This window comes from Centruroides sculpturatus, unplaced genomic scaffold (assembly GCF_000671375.1).
Source record: "Centruroides sculpturatus isolate CEXI.00-Female unplaced genomic scaffold, Cexi_2.0 scaffold22, whole genome shotgun sequence".
Classification (NCBI taxonomy): domain Eukaryota; kingdom Metazoa; phylum Arthropoda; class Arachnida; order Scorpiones; family Buthidae; genus Centruroides; species Centruroides sculpturatus.
Window position 1 is genome coordinate 330,047 of NW_019384323.1, and position 19,716 is coordinate 349,762.

The 19,716-nt window shown below is 44.2% G+C and overlaps 1 protein-coding gene across 8 annotated transcripts in view; it reads right to left on the reverse strand.

Moving 5' to 3' along the window:
* LOC111626133 (homeobox protein Meis1-like) overlaps nt 1-19,716 on the reverse strand; it is an 80,416-nt gene that overhangs the window by 27,217 nt on the left and 33,483 nt on the right. For 6 of the 8 annotated variants that reach the window (XM_023369478.1, XM_023369487.1, XM_023369450.1 and 3 more), the window contains one exon: nt 13,844-14,003. In XM_023369478.1, coding sequence (XP_023225246.1) covers nt 13,844-14,003 — 160 coding nt within the window. The remainder of the gene's footprint in view (nt 1-13,843; nt 14,004-19,716) is intronic. The other 2 variants (XM_023369464.1, XM_023369442.1) reach the window with 1 other exon arrangement.

Here is a 19,716-nt window from a genome sequence, read left to right on the forward strand (position 1 = left end):
GTTGCAATATTTAGAAACGTATAAAAATATCTTAAATTTGCGGGTTTCCTTTACGAGATTTTAAAAGGGCCCCGTTTTAAGAGCCTCTATAAATCAGAAGAAAAATTTCGTGCGGAGGATAATTAATTATAATCGAAGCAATTTTCTCATAATGGGGGCATGGGAGAAACGATGACATCATGCCGCATGATTTGTGGCCCCGAACGAGAAAGAGTAAGGTAATTGGTCTATTCTGATCCCGACAAGGGCCATATCGGAGTTATGGGGTCTGGTGTGAATCACCCAATCACTGGTTAGTGGCATCCGTTTCCTTCCACATGATAGGTGCCATTGATATCCGCTCCCTGCGCCGCAGTGTGTCCGTGTGTGCCAGCACATCCGCACAACGGCAAGGTTTATTTAATCACCCCGCCATAAGACGAGAAGAGCCGAAAATTGCTGGGCATGCCTTAAAAACCCAGAAGGAACAAATCGGAGAAGGTTGTCGAGTGGCAGTCCTGGCGCAATTAGTAAATGCTACTAAAGTAATATAGTGCATTTCTCGCTCACCTAACGACGTGTAATAAAACTGCAATCACTCCGATATTAATGTTACCGCAGTAATAAAGTTGTCAGCGCTCAAAGATGAACCCAGAGGGCCCAAATTAAAAACAGTCTCGTTCTGTGGGCTAACCAGTGGACGGAAACTGCCAAAATCAGCCCCGAAACCTGCGAGGTAACGGGAGAAAGCCAAAGAATGGAAGAGGAGGAGGAGAAGGGAGAAGCGAATACTGCGCACTCCTTTATCCGTCCAAAGCGGCCACGTTCTCCTGATTGGATTATTCATGCACAATTGATCAGGCCGGCCTGTTTGCGTCATCTGTGTAGATGCAGCAAATCTGCTTACAGATCCGCCGCACCCCACGACCTCTTCAACAGCAAGGTAGACTTTATGGCTGGAGTATCATCGGGGCGGTTAGTATAAAGAGATAAGGGGGAAGATCCCATAATTCCACCTCCCTCCCCCTTTATCAAAACTCCACAGACAGCATCGTTACCATAGCGACGAGACGGCCCTGGGTCGTTATGTTTCGTCCATTGCGCGCTTAACGAAGCATCTTCGGCTTGCTCTTTATTAATAGGACCTGTATAAGTGCAATGGAAAGAAATAAAGCCTCTTGGCTTCCCCCTTTGCCTTCTTGATCTCACCGAATATCTGAAAGAAACGTAATCCCGGTCGGCATCCCTCCGGACAGCGGGGAAGCGACTCCTTCTACTAAGTATTTTTCTTTTCCTTCCTCTCCTCCATTTTTAACAACCCGTGAAGTTAAAGTATCGAACTTATTCGAGGGGGAGAAATGCCGAAAACTCGTTGCTTTAATTAATAACCCGGATAACGTTGCACTTGTCCATTTTTTCTCCCACATCCGAACACGGAATCCAAAACTCCGCGTACTTAAAGGGGTGATCTATCGGTTTTCCGCAGATTTTCCTCTTGTTTGAAAATCGAGCATCAACGTCTCTCTCGCGGCCATCCCGTAAGTAATGGCCGACTCTGGAAAATCGAAAGATGTGTTCGATTTTCCGGCATGTCAGCTTCCACAAGTGTTTCCAAAGATAGGGAGAGGGAAGCGGAGCACTACCAGTTCTGCGGGACAATCAACAAGATGCTGCCAGTTGAATAAATAACTCCTCTGTAACGACCTTTGACATATCCAACAACAATCAATCATAAATGCAATATTAGTCTCTCGTGCTGCACGTAATCAATACGGTTTACAGATGTTCTACTAACTCTTATCGAACATTCTGTCCTTCTATCTCTACTCCGCATGCATATTTGAGTTCGGGGAGATATTACGGGCCCCGAGTCCCGTTTCGTGCCGAAATGGGCTCATTTATCCATCTACGGTGGGCGAATTGGCGAAGAAGTAGGCCCGATTTACAACGCCCCCGACTGTTTAAGACAAAGATGCAGGGAAAGAAGCAAATTACGCAGTATCGTACTTATGCCCCGTATAGACCCGAAGAGCCCTGTGCGGATTGCGGGACAAAATGCTGCAGGAAACGGATGCAAATTTATAAAGTTTTAATCAAATGCGGACCAGTTTCTTTTCGACGCGATATTCTTATAGATTTTTATCTCCCCGGTGTGTATGGATTTTATTTACTAGCATCTACGCGATTAATTAATACCGGACACGACATCTCCTGTAATTTAGTGAGACGAAAGTGCACGACAACTAATTAACATGACCGGACGCCCCTACAACATTGCCGAGTCTCCACGAGTTGCTAATTAACGGGCGAGGGAGGGTTTTTTCCTTTCTGCCATTCCTTCTTCTCCATCCTGCTCGCAGCTCGTTGGGATATATATACATTTCTCCTGGTGAATGCGAAGCAAAGGAAATTGGATTAATTTGCATGTATAAGCTAAGCAAGAGTTTCTTGTCAACGACAAGCAAAAGTGGAGAATGAATGAAAATGACTTGGCAAATGGCTTGATTAGCGGAGAAGAGGCTGCCAGCTTATGAAGGCGAGCACCGTAGGACAAAGAATGCCGAGTCGGCAGTCTTTTGTTACTTTACTTTTACCTTGTTAATATGAATTTATTTAACAAGCTGTTGATTGTTTGACGTCACTCGTACTCCTTTCGCCCTTCTTCTATGGCTAATAATACGCATTAAATCCATTTTAATGCGTATTATTCTTTGTCCATTGGCCGAAACCATCGACTAGGACCGAGGTTTACGCGGATGCATCGACTCGTCTAATTTGCATTAAGGGGCATTTTCGGCAGAGTAGATGAAAGATGCACCGGCCGAGGACGTAAATACGACGATTTTAATTACTATAATAATAAAGAATTGATTAATATTACGGCTGGATTTGCATGCACGTTTTAGTAACTCGTTACTGCCCTCCCAGCCGTTTCTACAACCTCCCGTAGGCATATTTACTGCCAGGAATGTTACGGGAGCCTGGCGACACCTTCTTTAACGCGTTACCGGCGTATTTATGACGAATATGCCTGCAAGAAATTCTTACCCGGGGGAGCATCTGCGACAATAAATTGTCTTGGGCTTGTCGGGGTAAGAGAACCTACATAAATAATTGTGAATTATTGCTCATAACATAATTAAAGAAGAAACGATAGTGTTGGGAATGGTGTAGAAACGGAAACCGTTTTAGTGACTGGTTATGCAACGGTAGCATTAAGCGGGTTTAGTGACGATGCTGCTACAACATCAACATCTTTCTTCTTATACTGCAAATGGATCACGAACCCGATTCGATGTAGAGAAAGCTCAGAAGCTTTCAAGCGGAGAAGGGTCTAAATGAAAGATAATGAAGATGGACTGCCGGCATTACATGGCAATGCTATCAAGGCTTGATAAAGAAGAAGAAAGGTGATGCCAGCTTCTCACCTCGCAACGCTTCTACCGGGCCACTGGGCTCCACTTGTTGACGATAACGCCTCTCTCCTTTCCCCCACACTTCGTCATCAGGTTGGTCTCCAACCTCTTCCATCATTTCATATTTTATTTATAAACCGACATTGCCTCTTTTTCAATATACTACTATATTCCTAGCCTACGTCTATAGTGACGGATAACCGGTATCGTCCGATTTTAATTGTGCAGCAGCAAAAGTTTGAGACAAAAACGAAAGGAAAATGCTTATTCTGTCAAATATTCTGGAGAAAATTAGCCTTATCCAACTCTAACCTTTGCTTTTCGTCCTGCGGAAACGCATTTTTACTCAAGAATAATGTCGTTTGAAATAATTTATGCCAGGATTAAGAGAAAAATATCAGTTTTTGTTATCAAAGTGGCACAGACGACCGAGTGTAAACGTTGTTTTTCGTGTACTTTGTATTTTTTGTACGGGATGCTAGTGTAGAAACAAAAGCCGCCATTGCTGATTTTGTTACCATAGTAGCACACCGTCGGATAAGGAGGGCGAAGGAAGAGAAAGAGGAAGGGACAGCGCGATGAAGAGCAGCGGGAGGAGGCGAAGCGGAGGTTTTTGTCTTTAGTGGATCCCCCTTTCCCCCGTGCGGCAGCAACAAGCTGGTTGGACAACTCGCCTTTCGACAAATCCGGCGTGGGAGTGGGCGGAGCTTAACTCCCATGGGGCGGAGACACGGGCCGCGGCTCTTCACCAGAGAAGGTCAAAAAGTCGGCAGATTGGCACGAGCGAGTCTGCATATTAATTAAAGACGAACTGGCTTTCTTTTTTTAGCCGCCTCTGCCTGGCGCCGAGTCACGTCCGAAAGCTGGCGGCCCGCGCCAGAGTTTTCTTCCACCGCGGCGCCGTCACACGATATTTGGGCTTGAATAAAGAAAAACTGCGCGGTTTCTTATTCACCGGGCGTAAGGAAATCCTCTAAGTAGTGGTTGTTAACTAGGGCGGTCACGTGATGCCGAGGTATCGTCTTTCGGCACGGCGTGCGAAGATGGTGGCACGCTGCCTTTCATCGATCTCGCCTATCGATATAAAACATGTCTCCCTCTTCGCATGCGAAAAAATTCGGCGCACGTAACTGCTAACCGGTGGTGTGTAGCCCGCGGCGCGTTGTCCTTCTTTAATTTCAATTTAACTCGAACGGGAGAGGAGTAAACAAGTGGGGAAAACAGAGTCAAGGTCGACGTGGACTCTCCCGTTCGCTGGCCTTGTCGACCTTTCCCCTCTGGCAGACTCAACCGAAACCCACAATAATATTGCATTTTTCGGACCAAACGGCTGCGAGTTTTATAAATGTCGGCCGGGAAAAGCGGCGCCCGCGGCCCCCTTTGCCCAATTTGAGGCGGGAGAGCCGAGGAATGTTCCTTCCCCGATCACCCCGGGCTGCGCGGATCCAAGGAATCCGGCCGGTTGCCGGGGAGAAGGGATAGCGCGCTCATCAATCACGCTCGGGTTGCGTCTCCAAGGCAACGGCGGAGAAAAGCGCCAGGGCCCGAGATACGCGCATTTTTCGGTGGCGCGCGCGCCGGCTTGCGCTCGGGACCCAAAACTTCCATTACGATAATGGGGAGGTCGACGGCCACCCACCCCATCCGCCGGGCCTGCCGATCACGTGACCCGGCAGGCGAATGGCGCGGAGGGGACAAATCCCCGAGCATGTGGCGTCATCCAGCGTTTGACATTGACAAATTACCGTAGGATTTGGCCGTATTAAGGGAGAGAAAGCGAACGGACCTCTTCTCCCGTTTCTGGATGGACGCATTTCCTCCATTCCCTCGGGAAGGTTTGCCGACGCCAACATGGCCGCCTCCTCTCCACCGGAAATAAAAACTTTGAAGGATGGCGCATGAATAATACAGGCCGCGTCCACCCACCTAATTCCATTTCACGCAACGCTTACCCGATTTCTTGCTTTCGAACCCCTTACCGCCGGCCACGTGACCGAAAAATTCCCACTTTCCACCGTCACGTGTTTAATAAACCCACGGCGGAGGAGGAGGAGGAGACAATTTCCAGTCACGTGACCACCTATAAAGCTACTTCCCGGTTTCCGAAGAGAAGTAATCGCGTGACGGCCCCACCCGTTCCGGGTTAAGAGGCTTAAATTTACTTTCGGAGTGCAAAAACCGCATTTCCCTCCCGGAGCAATTGCAGTTCCGGCGTAGTACGAGAGGGGCTCCCATAAACGGACGAAAAATATGGATAATTTCTCGACTTATCCTCCAAAGGAGCCCATTCGAGGGCCGGAAATGACGCAATTTCGCCTCCGACCGATAAATTAAAATTCCCCTCCCCGAAAATTTAGTGGCAGCCAACGGAAATGGCGACTTCTGATCTTCTCTTTGGCCAAGGAGACTTTAAAGTGGAACTCCGGCGCCACTAAACGGATAATGCCAAACTTCCCCCAACACGGGACAGTCTCGAGGAGGGTCTTAAATGCCTGTTTTTTTTGGTGGGCGACAAAATGCGAGGGGTCGAACAGAAAGAGAGGAAGAAATCCCTTAGATAACAATATCCGGATTAGAAATGTCAAGGTTTAGGGGATTATGCCTCCAAGCCCTTTTCCCCGCAGAATGCTCTTTACTCTATTCTGCTGAATAGGATTTAGAGGTTAATTTCCCCTTTTTGTTACTGTAATAGCATTCTAATGCCGATTATTCCTTTTAATAAAATCAACTTTCCGGACGAGTGGCCTCTAAAAGAGCTCTCGTACGTTCGTAAGAGGTGTCGCCGCGCCTTTTCCGGCTCCCCTCCTGCCATCGCGTCAAATATTAACCCGCAGCTACGTGGCGGGCCACCCGGGTCACGTGACGTGCGAAAAGACTTCGGCCGCGTGCAGTAACGGAAGTGAAGGAATATTTCCGATTTTTGAAGAAGTTCCTGTCCAAGGCGGGTCGAGCCGACTTGGAAACAAAGTCAAATGACAGAACGGAAAGACCAGAGAAAGCGAAAGGGGAGAAAAGGAGGACAGTCGACGGCGGAAACGGGAGAGAGAGGGTCGAATGTCACCCGCGGTGTGCAGAAGAGCTGTAACACGAAGCTGTCTTTAATTACGCTCTCACTTGACACCGGCTGAGAGCTAGTTAGCCACTGTCCAGCTCTGCGGACCTTATTAATCCATCCTTAATGATAGCTGCAGTTCTCCCCGCGGTAATTGGCCCCGGGACGAGTAGGAGAAGGGTACAAACACTTCGTCACTCGCAGAATTAAGCCGACGTGACGTTCCATTCCAACAGATTAAGGGTTGTTAAGGGAGTTGGGATTAAAAGGGACGAGAAGAGGGTCTAATAAGGCTAGACGAGACGGGTCGACCGGCCAATTCGAGTCCGGAAAAAGGACGAGTTCGTAAGAGCCTGCTCGTCCGGAGAAATCTTTCTTCGTGCAGTGGAACAAACGCGTCACGTGACGGTCGGGGGATTTTTCCATCTGCGGAGTGGAAGACCGTAGATTACAATAACAATCACCTGCAGACGTGACCGGTGTGTGCAGTGGCGATGTCTCGTGATGGACGGCCCCATCAGTCTCCGCAGGCGTCGTGCCGGCCGTCGGGAGAGCCATAAAGAGCCTCGTGACGTGACGACGCTCGTGACGGCCCGCTGCACTTCTTTATTCCCCCTTACTGCTGGATTATGGCTCCCCTGTCGTTCCCGCTGCCGAAAATGCAGCAGTACCGCCTTCCTTTATGGCTTCCTGACCTTTTTCTTTCTTCCTCCGCGGTCGATCCTCCTTTTTCCCGCCGCTCCTCTTCCTTCCGCTTCCTCCGACGTAAGACCCTGTCACGTGACTACCGCGTTATACCGACTCACAAAGGTAACGACAAAAATCCTTCGCACGCGACGGCCGCGACACGCAGTTCTTCCGATAACCTCGATAAAAATCGTGTGATAAAAGGGGTGATTATCGAAAATAACTGCAAGAATCCACTGGCGTGATTTGAGAGAAAACGGCAAAGTTGGCGTGGCCACGGGCAGGTAAAATCCTACTAGGTGGCGCTGGTCGCAGCCAGGTCACGCTAGCTGTCGAAGCGACGCGACGCGGCGCAACTTGCAGCGCCACCACGTGAGAAGTTTTGTAAACTCTTGCATCATTCATTTCGCCCGTGGACAAAATAAAAAAAAGGACCACGACGAATGACCGCGATGAATTATTAGTTGCATGTTGACAATGCGGCCTTATTTGTTCAGTCGTCATGCAAAATACACGCGCCGGCGTCATCCATCACCTTCCTCCGACTCATGAATCATCCCGAGTGTATCTACGGCAATATCCTGCACAACCCCATCACTCGGGCCTTTCATTACCGATTGTTTGCCCGCGTGCGATTAATCTTTCTTTCGTCCCCCGACGGGAACCCCCGGTCTGTTTGCAATCCGCCAGTAAAGAACACCCCCGAGCCACTTTACTAAAGTCGAGAATCGGCCCGAACGCCTCCTCTACCATCTCTGTGGAGGGGACGGCAGCCAGCTGGTCTCTAACAGGTGTCTGTAGGTTGCCAGGTTTGTTCTCTTCCCCACACCTCTCCTAAGCCTGGTAATGGGAACTTTAAGTTTGGAAAGGGAGGAGAGAAGAATGGAAGAACGACGCGTCCAAGCGAAGGAAGTCGGCCATTGTATCCGAGCGGCTGTTTGCCTTCTTCAGCCGCCGCCGCACCCACCTCGACTTTTGTCCCATTGTCGCGTGGTCGACAATGGACGATCCCTCTTCCATCACGTGACGCAAAAAGGGGGCGACGTTGGGCCGACGTGACACGTCCCGCCAAGTGGTAGTTCCTTATCCTTCCGCCACGCAGAAACTAAGGGCGGAGGCGTCGCCCGGCAACCGACAGAGAAAAAACAAGAAAGAAGAGCTGGCCTAGGCAATTCCATTTGCTTAATGGACACGTCAGTCACAACTGTCAAGCATCCCGGTTTAATTTCGACCCTAACCAGAAGAAGTGCAGCTGTCGGAATTACACTCTATCGACGAGATAATTACCTGGCGTTCGTACAATAAATCATCCGTCACGTGACGTCGCTCTAAGCCCGAATTTCTTCCCGTCGGTTCACGTGACCAACAGTACGGAGCAGCGACTTACGCGTCACGAGTCGCCCCTCGGACCGCGGCAAATTAACCTTCACGCAAACTAGCCATTGCCTCCTCATCACGTGATCTGGCCAAGAGCGGAGAATATTGCGGCCAAGCCGGTGTTTGTCCTGTCGAGCTTTCCTCGCTATTGACATTCGTCGCCGGGCCAACTCGTCCCCGGGGAACACTTCTATTAACTTCCCTGTCCGATTGGCAATGCCTTCTCTCTCTCTCTTCCCCTTCCCTAACAATTATTCAAACAACTTCCGCGCGCACCAAACACTCCTTAATGAAAAATCTCGGCCCGGTCACGTGGCAAAGTTGCAAAGAGAAGTCGGAGTGGAGGGAGTGGACGGAAACAGAAACTATAAAGAGCGGCAAGAAAATAGACGTCAAAGAAGAGGGAGAGTGAAAGAAAAGAGGCGTTGCGAGCGGGGAAGAAGAGTGAAAAGGACAGCGTCCGTCGACGAGAAGTGATGTTCATACAAATTTCATCCTTCGCCTGTAGCCCTTGGAAATGGTAGTCGCGGGAACCATCAAATCTTGACACGCTTTGCTTCTCCATCTCCTCGTCCCGAACACAAATAAATAATCAACCCCGGCAACATCGAGAAAGAAACGAATTCGTTTTCCTCCCTTCTCCCCCCTTTCTACGTGACAGAACAATGGCGGATGAAGTCTGGAATTAATGACGTGTCAGCGGCAGAAGCTGTTAACACGCCTCTGACAAATAAACACCCCTTCCACCCGCTCCGAGCCGACGGTTCCGTTTTCGTCCTACCGCGGTCTTCCGGCGCCATTTTCTTCCGCCCGTCGGCCTTCCAACCCCGAAAAAAAAAATGGCGTCCTAAGCGAGACCGGCGACAAATTCGGCCAGAGGGGACGAGGGAAGGGAGAGTAGAAAGTGGAGTCGTCGTTTACGTAGAAGCCGTAAAGGAAAAAGTAAAGGGATGGTATCTTATCACGCACGAGGAGGAATGCCGTGCCATTCATTAGAATACAATGACAATCCTGTTTAAACGGCCCCGGTAAGCGGGGGCTGATTTATGGGACCTGTCTACCAACCGGACAAGGAGCAGACGCAGCATTCGATTGTCGCCCTTAATCATCCCGTCGGAGTGACGAGAAAGCCCTCTTTTCCTCCATCCGGGTCACTAGAACACCGTCTACCCTAGATTAAAAAATATATATATAATATTAATAACCAGTGCCCCGGGCGAAACACGGACGACTACTAGAAAGCATTCGATTAACCCGGAGATGGGTGCCGGTTTTCGCAGCCATTTGTATGCTAATGTGTCCTTTAGAGTCTCCCTCGGAACCCTGTGCTGGAAGGACTTTCGAACCGCCTCTGATGCATTACCAAAGATTCGGCGCCCGTAAATTGATTTCTTCCAACCTCCTCGGGGTTTGTTCTTTTCTGTCCGGCAACACTCGATCTCTTCTCGAACGGAATCGACGAAGGAAACCGAAACTACGTCGGACATCTTCCGACCGGAATTGATGGATGACGACTTTCTCGCGCTTCCGCCTGCGTCGACACGTCACGTGACCCTTTCCTTAGTAATCCACTTAAGCCCGGCTGGCCAACCCCTCGAAACTTGACAGAAAAGAATAAAAAAATAGAAAGAAGAATGGGAGAAAAAGAGGGAGATCCTGGAGAAGACATGATTCATTTGTTCTTCTCGGCACAACAAGAATTCAAAAACTAATCTAGGTAGGACGGAAAAAATTGGTTTACAAAAAAATGAAAAAATGGGTAACGTCAATATTTCATAGGGAACAAGTCCCCGAGGTAAGGGTTGTTGGAGAAGTAAAGCACTTTAATTATTCAACGTGCATGCAAAAAAGATTCGACTGACAGTTACATTTGTTATTTTGAATATTTAAACTTGCCCCGACCAATGAGGTCCTTTCGCCGTAATGACGGCGTCTTATTCATTTGATAAATGTTGCCAGGTGTGGATACTTCGCTTCCCTTTCAGCCCCTTTAGTCTGGCACCGACCCAGCACTTATCCGGGTGGACCGCGTGCGGACGTCGACACCTTCTTTAACAAATAAGCTCGTTTCTCGAATGAAAAATCACTCGGGGTAGTAACCATCCTTTCTCCGTGCCCGACGCGCGCGCGCACACACGTTCACAGTTTGTAATTGGCCATCACGCGCTGTTATACAGTGCTCCCTTCTCGTGACAATTCCCAAATTGCTAATAGAGATTTTAAGAAAACGTTACTAGTTGTAATTCACCCACGCTCCTAGTTTTTTCCTTAATTTATGGTATTTCTGCGGAAGTATAACAAGGAATATAACTTTTGTCAGTTATATTCCTTGTTATAAAGAACGAACCGGTTTCTAAAAACGCGAGTCAATGGGTCTTCCTCTAATTCCATTCGTCTTTCGCCATCTTTCGAGATTTATCATCCCGTGTCTCTGATGTTCCTGTTCTGTTTTTAGTCTCTTTTTTCTTTATTTTCGTACAATTTATCATATTTTTCTGGAATAAACTTATGTTCGGCCTATTGTATTTCTTGAATTCAAAAAGATACATTGGTTCCAGAAATACAAGTTGATGATCTTCCTCCGATTTTCTCATCATCTTCGATTCTTCAAGATTTATTATGTGCTCAACTGAGCATTATATTTTTTTTCTTTCCGAAACCCCAAATGCTAGAATTTAAGCTTCCAGGGAATATTCTGTAATATCTGTTAGAGAAGATTCACTCCAAGCTTCAAGAGGTAGACTGGAATTTAAAAACAACGAGATAGTTTCTAAGAAAATACTGGATCGCAGCCATACAAAATCGGGCGCTCAATAGTATCGAAGTTACCGTAGATATCCTGAAACCTCCCTTTAAGTTGCCATCATCCCTGCCACTCTACTCTATTGGTAACTTCTAATGTGATTCTTTCGCAAATCACAGGATTTACGATTATATCTTCCATCCTAATTTGCAGGCTCACCGACTGATCTTATCCTCCGAATTGGCGAGGTGCATCTCGAATCATAAATCTACCTCGGGTGGTGCTCTACTATCCCTTTATTTTAATTTTAATACAGGATCCACATAGCGAGAGGCAATTAATCATCTAGGACAATGCGGCACTTCCCCACTCGACGTGATTGAACACGAGTTCCCCACTGGGGCCAAGATCATTCGATCAACTTTTTTTTTGTTTCGATTCCTACCACTTTCCACCACAATGGGGTAGAGAAGAGCAAAAAATGCTCGGGATTTCTTCACCAATAAGTAATAATTTTCACGTAAAAACACGAAAAAGACCCTTCCAACAAAGAGATGTTCTCGTCACTTCTGACTGGATGCGCGCCACTTTAAGGATTATCCTCTTTAAGAACACAATAGGAGGCATTGAATGAGGATGCTTTGCTGCTCCCTAAACAACGCGGGAGGACCAGGGAAACGTTTTGTCCTCGACACCTGGTGAATGGGGAAGGAGCGTTGCCATTTTTGCTACGCTCGGCCTTTTTTTCCCCTTCTTCATACAACCTATCTATAAACGCATATGAAAGCCGCAGTTTTCAACAGGTAGTTTGTCCATATTTTCCCACGTTGCTCCGCTTCTCACGCGAGAGACCAGTTTCAATTTAGTGTCGGGTGAGGACCGGAAACCCGAATTACTTATCTAGACTTCTAGGACATATATAAAATTAACAAGGAGGGAGTTTTGTACACGTTTTAAAACTTTTTCCTTACATTCGGATGCTCCTTACTCCAATAATATCGAATAAAAATGTAGTAAAATCGTTGGCGCGTGAAAGAAAATGTAATTGAAGTCTAAGAGTGTTTTTTTCCTCCCACCCTTTCTCACTTCTCCCTTGTTTTTCTAATTAACATTTTAGACTTTGTTTAGCATCGAAATGAGTCGGCAAAATGGCTTTTTTTTCCTTTTTTACTTTTCCTCTTGCCTCCTTGCCTTTTCCCAACTGTCCAGTTTAGCTGTAATGAGCGAGGAATTACGGGAGCGGCGAGAGGAGATGTAAAAGTCTCCAAGTGTGCTCTATGACTCGAAAATAATCGTCTATAAATGGCTTCGGGTCTTTGGCAACTCCTGCGCTGAAGTTTTTTGAAATTCGGCTTTTTCTTTACGAAATTGGACCCGACTTTTTACTAGCTTTAAGAATTAAGTTTAGAGACTGGAGCTCGGGTGGTGGCACTCTTTTATAGACGCGTGTTGAATTAATGCTTTGAAGAAAGGGCATAGAAGCAGCGAAATGCATAGCGGGTGGCATAGATAACAAATTGAAGTCATAACGTGATCTTGTTGCGCTAAATCTCGAAATTGTACAAGTTCTTTAATTACCTAAAATATTAATTATTCCAAAATGTGAGGGGAAAATCATCATCTTGTAAGTTTCATACGGCTAAACGAGTGGAAAAAACCACTTTTAAATATGAAGAGTTAACACATAAGATGAACTTTCACACGTTCCTTCTGCCGCCAATGAAAGAGATTTAAAAATATGTTAAAATGAAGAAAAAGTGGACTCTTTTAACTCGAACGTAAATGTGAAAATAAGACTTATCGCTGCTCTTGTAGGGGCCTTAACTGTAAAATTTTGATAGTTAACCCTGGAAAGTCTTATAAAAGCATTTTGATAGATGAATAAATAAAATAATTCAGTAGCGACGAGATAAAAACGTTAAGATAACATGGGCACTTCACCTTGTATTTTCGTTAGACAAATTGTAAAGTCCAACAACATCCCATTGCTGCGTGTTTGCCGTATTTTTCCGATAAGATTAACAGCATTCCTTTTTACAAAAGTATAGTTTTTCTCGCTTTCGATAAGTTATCAGGTCGAAAGAGGTAGAAACGGCACCTAATGAGGGGAAGTGACTGCAGTTATATAGAGTATGGAGTGTATGGTAGATGGAAAAAAGGTAGAAAGGGGGAAAAAGCCTTCCCATTTGATACACCATAAACTTCAAGTTGACATTTTATGAGCCACATAAAATTTGTCACAGGAACTGCATCGACAAGACTTAGCTACCGGCTGCGCTTCTACATTTTCGAGTATCGCTGATTGTTGCCCAATGAAGATAACTTAGTCCCATACACTGCCTATTAAAAGGGGGACGGCAGTGCTTTTTAAAGAAATGATAAGCTATTTTACCGTTTCTTTTAAACCGCACTGGCAAAGGCTGCTTATCGATCACGTGACGCAATTTACCAATTTTAACCCTTAAATTCCACTTTCCGGATGGAGAGATTTTTCAAAAATTCTCGAATTAAGCAGCGGATTATTGCCACGGGCGAGGAAATAGAATTCCTTCTACCCTTACCCCCGAAAAGTGATAAATGGTGACTTACCAGCTTCGCTGTTATTGTCGGTGCTCTGCTGGGAGCTGGGTTGTTGGGAGAGGGGGCCCGGTGTCCCTGTCGACCCTGCTGGAGACCTTACATCGTCGGGACCGGTGCTATAGGAATTCAGGGACTGGGAGGGCGGTCTCTGTGGGGAGAAACAATAGGCCTACGTTAGCTATAACACGTGTTCTGCACTTGGTAAATCGTGCTACAACTACAGTCAATATAACTTATAGGTCTATTTACTTTACTTTTATATAAATATTAAAATATTATAAAAATTTACGTATTAAATAAACATTAGACTAATAATATATTAATTAGAATCTATATCAAGTAGAATAAAGCGCGAGAAAGATGAAATCGAACAGCATTAGTAAGGGATGCGGTTTGACTGGATAAATCTTAAGAAATTATTTACCACGTTGTATAAAAGTTGTAGAGGAGAGAAAGGAAAGCGAAAATGTCAAAAATTAAAGGCGATAGGAAAGAGGTGGTTTCCGTTGGGTTATCGACCGAATATCCCTACAAGTCAACGAGTAAACGATCATCGATTTAAGACTGGCAGTCTAACAATTGTATCGGTGGCCATGTACCAATCAGTCAGCCACGTCTACAATCGATGCTCGACTGCAGCAGACTGGCAAAAGGTGTCGTTTGGTAAACAAATTACTGTTGATTCGATTGGGATTACCTAATGGCACCCTATTTATCCCAGCAAAAATCCATTTCTACCCGCAAGACACTGTCACAACACTCACCGAAGTTCACTTCTCCGCACATCTTTTTAGGAAATCTTTAAATTTTAAATGCAGCCGGAAGACTTAAAAGAAGATTTTTGTAAGAAACAAGAAGCAGCTGTAATTACATGGAAGTTGCCGAAGGTATGGACTTTGCAATATCTGTAAATCTTTGGTCACCTTAAGTGTAGAAGGACGGAGATAATGGCCAGCTGTCTCGGACAAGTTGAGCTTTGTGCCTGAGTGATGGACACGAGAGAAGAGAGCCCAGCGGGAGAGTTATGGACTTTTCTGCAGCAGAAGTCGCTCTCTCAGACAGTCAGCACAATAATAAGCTGCAATAAATTGTTGGACGACCCATCTTCTGTAAAATAACCGATACTTAACGATTCTACTTATTAGCTTAAAACTCGGTGAGAGTATCGACATTAGTCAAATTATAGCCAATACTAGAAAAGATATACTGAAGAATTTTTCGTTTTTTGCCCCTCGGAGGGCTTGAGGAGGAGGGAATTATAACAAAATATTGCCAAGCCCTACGAGAAAAATTATTCTATCGTGTTCCTACCACGATGAATTGACGATAATGATTGTTTAGCGAAATATAACTTAGTCATGCTAGCCAGCATCGTAAGTTTTATTAAGAATTGCTGGCTTAGAAGGGTTAATGATGTAAAGACGAGCCATGCGGAACTTATCCCCGAGGGTCAGAAATCTCGTTGTTAATTCCACGATTACCTCCGAGAGAAGCTACGAGTCTTCTACTTTGTATTTATTAACAGAGGATAACAATTTGAAGCCAAGACGATTTTATTCAAACGTACAATTTCCTCGTGTCTGAGAAATTAATTTTTGCCCCGTTGCTGCCACCGACTGATAAATATGGCGCCTGTTGAATTTGCTAGACGATGCAAACATTAAGAGAAAAAAATTTCCAACACAGACAAATTAGATCCATTTTTAAAAGTTAAAAGTGAATCACACGCATCGACTTTGTGATTTATGTCAAGATGGTTTCAGCCAGATTTATGCCTTTCTAATTCAACAAATGGCAAATCTGTTCCTACTCGTTTCTCCATCTTTCTTTTGGGTGCAATTAACCTAACCGTCTTTTCCATCCATAATTTATCTCTGATGTTTCCTTAACTACGCCATCGAGTCCTTTGAAAGTTAAATAAAACCATGTAAACGTAAACTCTTTGGCTATGGAGGAAATGGAAGGCTCGATACTGATAAATATCGCTTTCTTCGTAGCTAAATGCGCGATATCCGTCTATTCTGTATGTAACAGACGTCTGCAGTAGACGTAATGAGCTATAAGCTGTGCGCCGTCATAATTGGCTCTGTTCTATGATCTGTATGTGTGGACTAGGAACGAATTTGCAAAGTATTTGTAAGCAGTACGCCTGAAATTAGGAAGATTTGTATGCCTTCTAGCTATACAAATCTTTCTGCTATCGGAGTGATCCGAGTTCGAAACCTTCCGAATTCTATTGATTTTTCCAGTGTAGTTCAAGGTTTCATTTTATATACTCGAACCGATCGAATCCGCTGTCGTAATTGTCAAACTTAAAACTATATGATTCATTGCGCGTTAATGCCCCGGGTGCAATCTCTAGCCAAATACTAAACAAATAGTTCAAGTTAGCCTTAATATGGTTGTTCGGTTTTGTTCTACATTTTCTACATCGTCTCGTGATTAATTGGAGGAATTTCGTACTCGATACTCATATCTAGGCGAAGAATCTCTTTCATGCATTGTTCGATAGTATTTCCTGAATGCGCAATAATTCAATAGACTTAAATATAAAATATACTTCATTTGTCTAGAACAGCGTTTCTCAAAGTGGGCGATAACGCCCCCTTGTGGGCGCTGGAGGCTTTCAGGGGGGCAGTAGAAGGCTCAAAGAGAATTGGGGGACGTTAAGGAAATATAGAGGGGCGACGGCATACAAATTCTATATATAAAAATTCGACGAAATATAGATAAAATGTTGACATTTTATATATATTTTATTTTTTATTGAAGGTCACAACTTGAATATTTCTAACACATTGACTTTTATTTTAGCTCAGCGTTTCTCAAAGTAAGCAATAACGCCCCCTTCTGGCGCGATGAATAGATCTATGATAGAGGCAGGGTATTGAACGGTGACCAAAGGCAAAATTGGGGCTGATAAGAGGAAACATTGCGTTTAATGGTTTCCAGATGATGAGAACAATGTACAGTAAGGGCACAAAGTGTGAGATTCGTAGAAAAGTTTTCCTAAGAATATTTCCAATCCTTTTCTCACACAAGAGAAAATGGGTTAGGGGCGTTGGGTATAACTTTATGGAACAAAGGGGGCGGTGGATCGAAAAAGTTTGAGAATCACTGGTCTAGAAGGACCTAATTTTATTACTAGGACTTATTATACTGGTGACTGGTGTTTTCTTAAATTGCGGAACAATCAGAAAAACAGTCTTTATTTCAGTTATTTTTCACCTGTGGTGAAAAATAAGTCCTAGTAGTAAAATTAGGTCCTTGTAGACAAATTAAGTACAAAACCAAGGACACAAAGACACCTAATTTGATAAAATATTAGCGTTTAATTTTTCTCCAAGGTATTGACGTAAGTCTATTAGCATACGTAATTCAACTCGAACGAAAGCGAATACTTCTAAATATTTTATGTCAAGAAACAAATTATTCAAATTCTACAAAATTTCATTTTTGAATCCTTAAATTCGTCACAAGAAACTGAATGGAACCTTGGGATTCTTTCCGAAAACCTTAATCCTAGGATGCTGCTGCAAAGATCCTCGAATGACAGACGATGCCCTAAGGATTCCCGAATCTCGAGACGCTCGCTTAAGGATCACTGAATCACGGGATGCTGCCTGGAGAATCCTCAGATGAAAGACTGATCTAACACTTACTCAGTTTATATATTAACAAGGAATGTCCGAGTTTAGACTTTTTCCTAACTTGGATGAAAATTTAGCAATATTTTTGTTTCTATATTCAATAGATTTAAATGTGTTAGGAGTGAGTATTAAATTCCATTTTGTTATTATTACTTATAGAAATTCACTTTTTTCTCTTTGCTATAGCCTACTTATAGAAAAATATATTTTGAAATGACTTGTATTTTTCTCAGCAATCTCATTAAAAGTACGGAAGGCGATGAGACGGAGTTAACGAGATGGTAATTTCTTTTAAATTCTGTGTACGGGTCGTTGATGAATTTGCCAAGTTTGGGGCCAGATTAAAGAAATGTACTGAAGAATTTCATCTGTGGGTTGTATCGAGGATCAACAAGAGTCAGTCCTGTTTACTCTGCCGGATCAACACATTATTCGGCGCATTGGGCACGCACATGCACAAACAGAGAACCCCGTCGGGCCGATATATCGATCACGGAAAACAAAACTGGCGCGAGGGGGATAAGAAGAAAATCCCTACAAATGCACTTTGCATAAGGTGGGAATTTTTCTCATTGGTTAAAACACCGTCGGGGCGTGGTGATAGGCCAGGTGGGAGGTGTGGCTTGTTACCCAAGCGAAGAGAAAGATGGCGACCGTTCCAGTCACCTGTGGAGAGTGAATTACGGCCATCCCTGACATCTTTACACTCCCGTCCATTATTTACGACACATAACTGTTTTTTCGCCCCGCGCAACCTCGACGTGTCCGCTTTGACTTACGACTTGTGTTCTTACTTTGCCACAACTGCGTTATCTCTGACGTCATTTCCTGTTTGGCCAAGATAAAATTCGAGATGGCTAAAAGGGTTTAACATTGTTATTGTGAGAATTAAACATTAATATATACCGGAAAGAGCCTGGAATATTTTCACAAAGGATAATCCCTACATAAAAATCTCTCTTGGCATTCGTACAAAAGAACTTATATATAATTCGATTCAAAACGATTCGACATCAAGCTGTATCGATTACGTTTATCGGGATAACTGTATACACGTATTACAGTCGAACAAAAGAATTTTGCTCCCGATCGTCCCTACAGAATAATCAATAAGTAAAACTTGTGTAGCTTTAGTTGTTCAGTTTTGTTCTAAATACATAAACCGTAACATTATTGATTTGTTTTCCGTTCATTTTCACCAACCTCACTAATTTGCGTTAGGAAAACGCACGAATGTCACCGATTGAAATGTATTTTCTTAATACTTTAAGAAAGTAAATAAGCGTACCGGTGTTTTTCTTAAAATTCCATAGACTTTTTATTGTTATGCTAAAAGAAAAAATTTAAATTTCCGAGTTGCATTATTACTCTAGAAGCAATATAACAAATTTGAAAGTCATGTTGGATAGCGAAACTTTCGCATTATCTATTCCTATTTACTGTATGGAGAAAATAAATTGCCCTTATTTGTTTTTATAACAGTATAGTCGAATTTATTTATTCATACAGTAGCATAAATCTTAGCAAACTGTACTTGTTCCCATAGCGGTGAAGGAGAATCAATTCCCTTACCGGGGTAGACAATTTCTCCGTTTCTGGTAACTAATTCAAACCTCTATCTCTCCGTTTATTGTTCCTATATCAGCATAAATCTCGGACAAGTTTTATTTGCCACTAGATTTGCACCGTTGCGACCACGGTATTGTTTGTTACAATGGTAGAGAAGAATAAAGTACGTCGCCAGCAATAGAAATCCTGGAATAAAATAAGCTGGTCTACTTGTTCCTATAGAAGCACACCAGGCCTCGGGCCATTCCTATCGCCAGTATCTGGACGAAAAAGCGATGTACGAAGGGAGATAGCGGAGAAGAAAGAGAATCTAGAGCAACTGGAAGCAAATGGATCGGAAGAAGTTGCGAAAGTCCACAAAACGGGGAGATCTCGACGCATAAGGAAAATTTCCCATTGATCCGACCGCAGGATGATTCGTTTCACAAAGGCAAAAAATATATACATAAAGAAAGCCTAGGCAATATCGGGAAAGAAAATATTAAGGAAAAAGCCTCATAATTGCACTTTATTCTCAATATAGATCAATGAAGTATTGAAGTTATGAAAGGATGCAGCGGATAATGGCCGAAGATATTTCTTGTTTATCCGGCCCGAGCTACGATTGATGCTATTGGATAACAGCTGCACCAGTCACGTGTTGTTATTTATGACGTTGCTCGG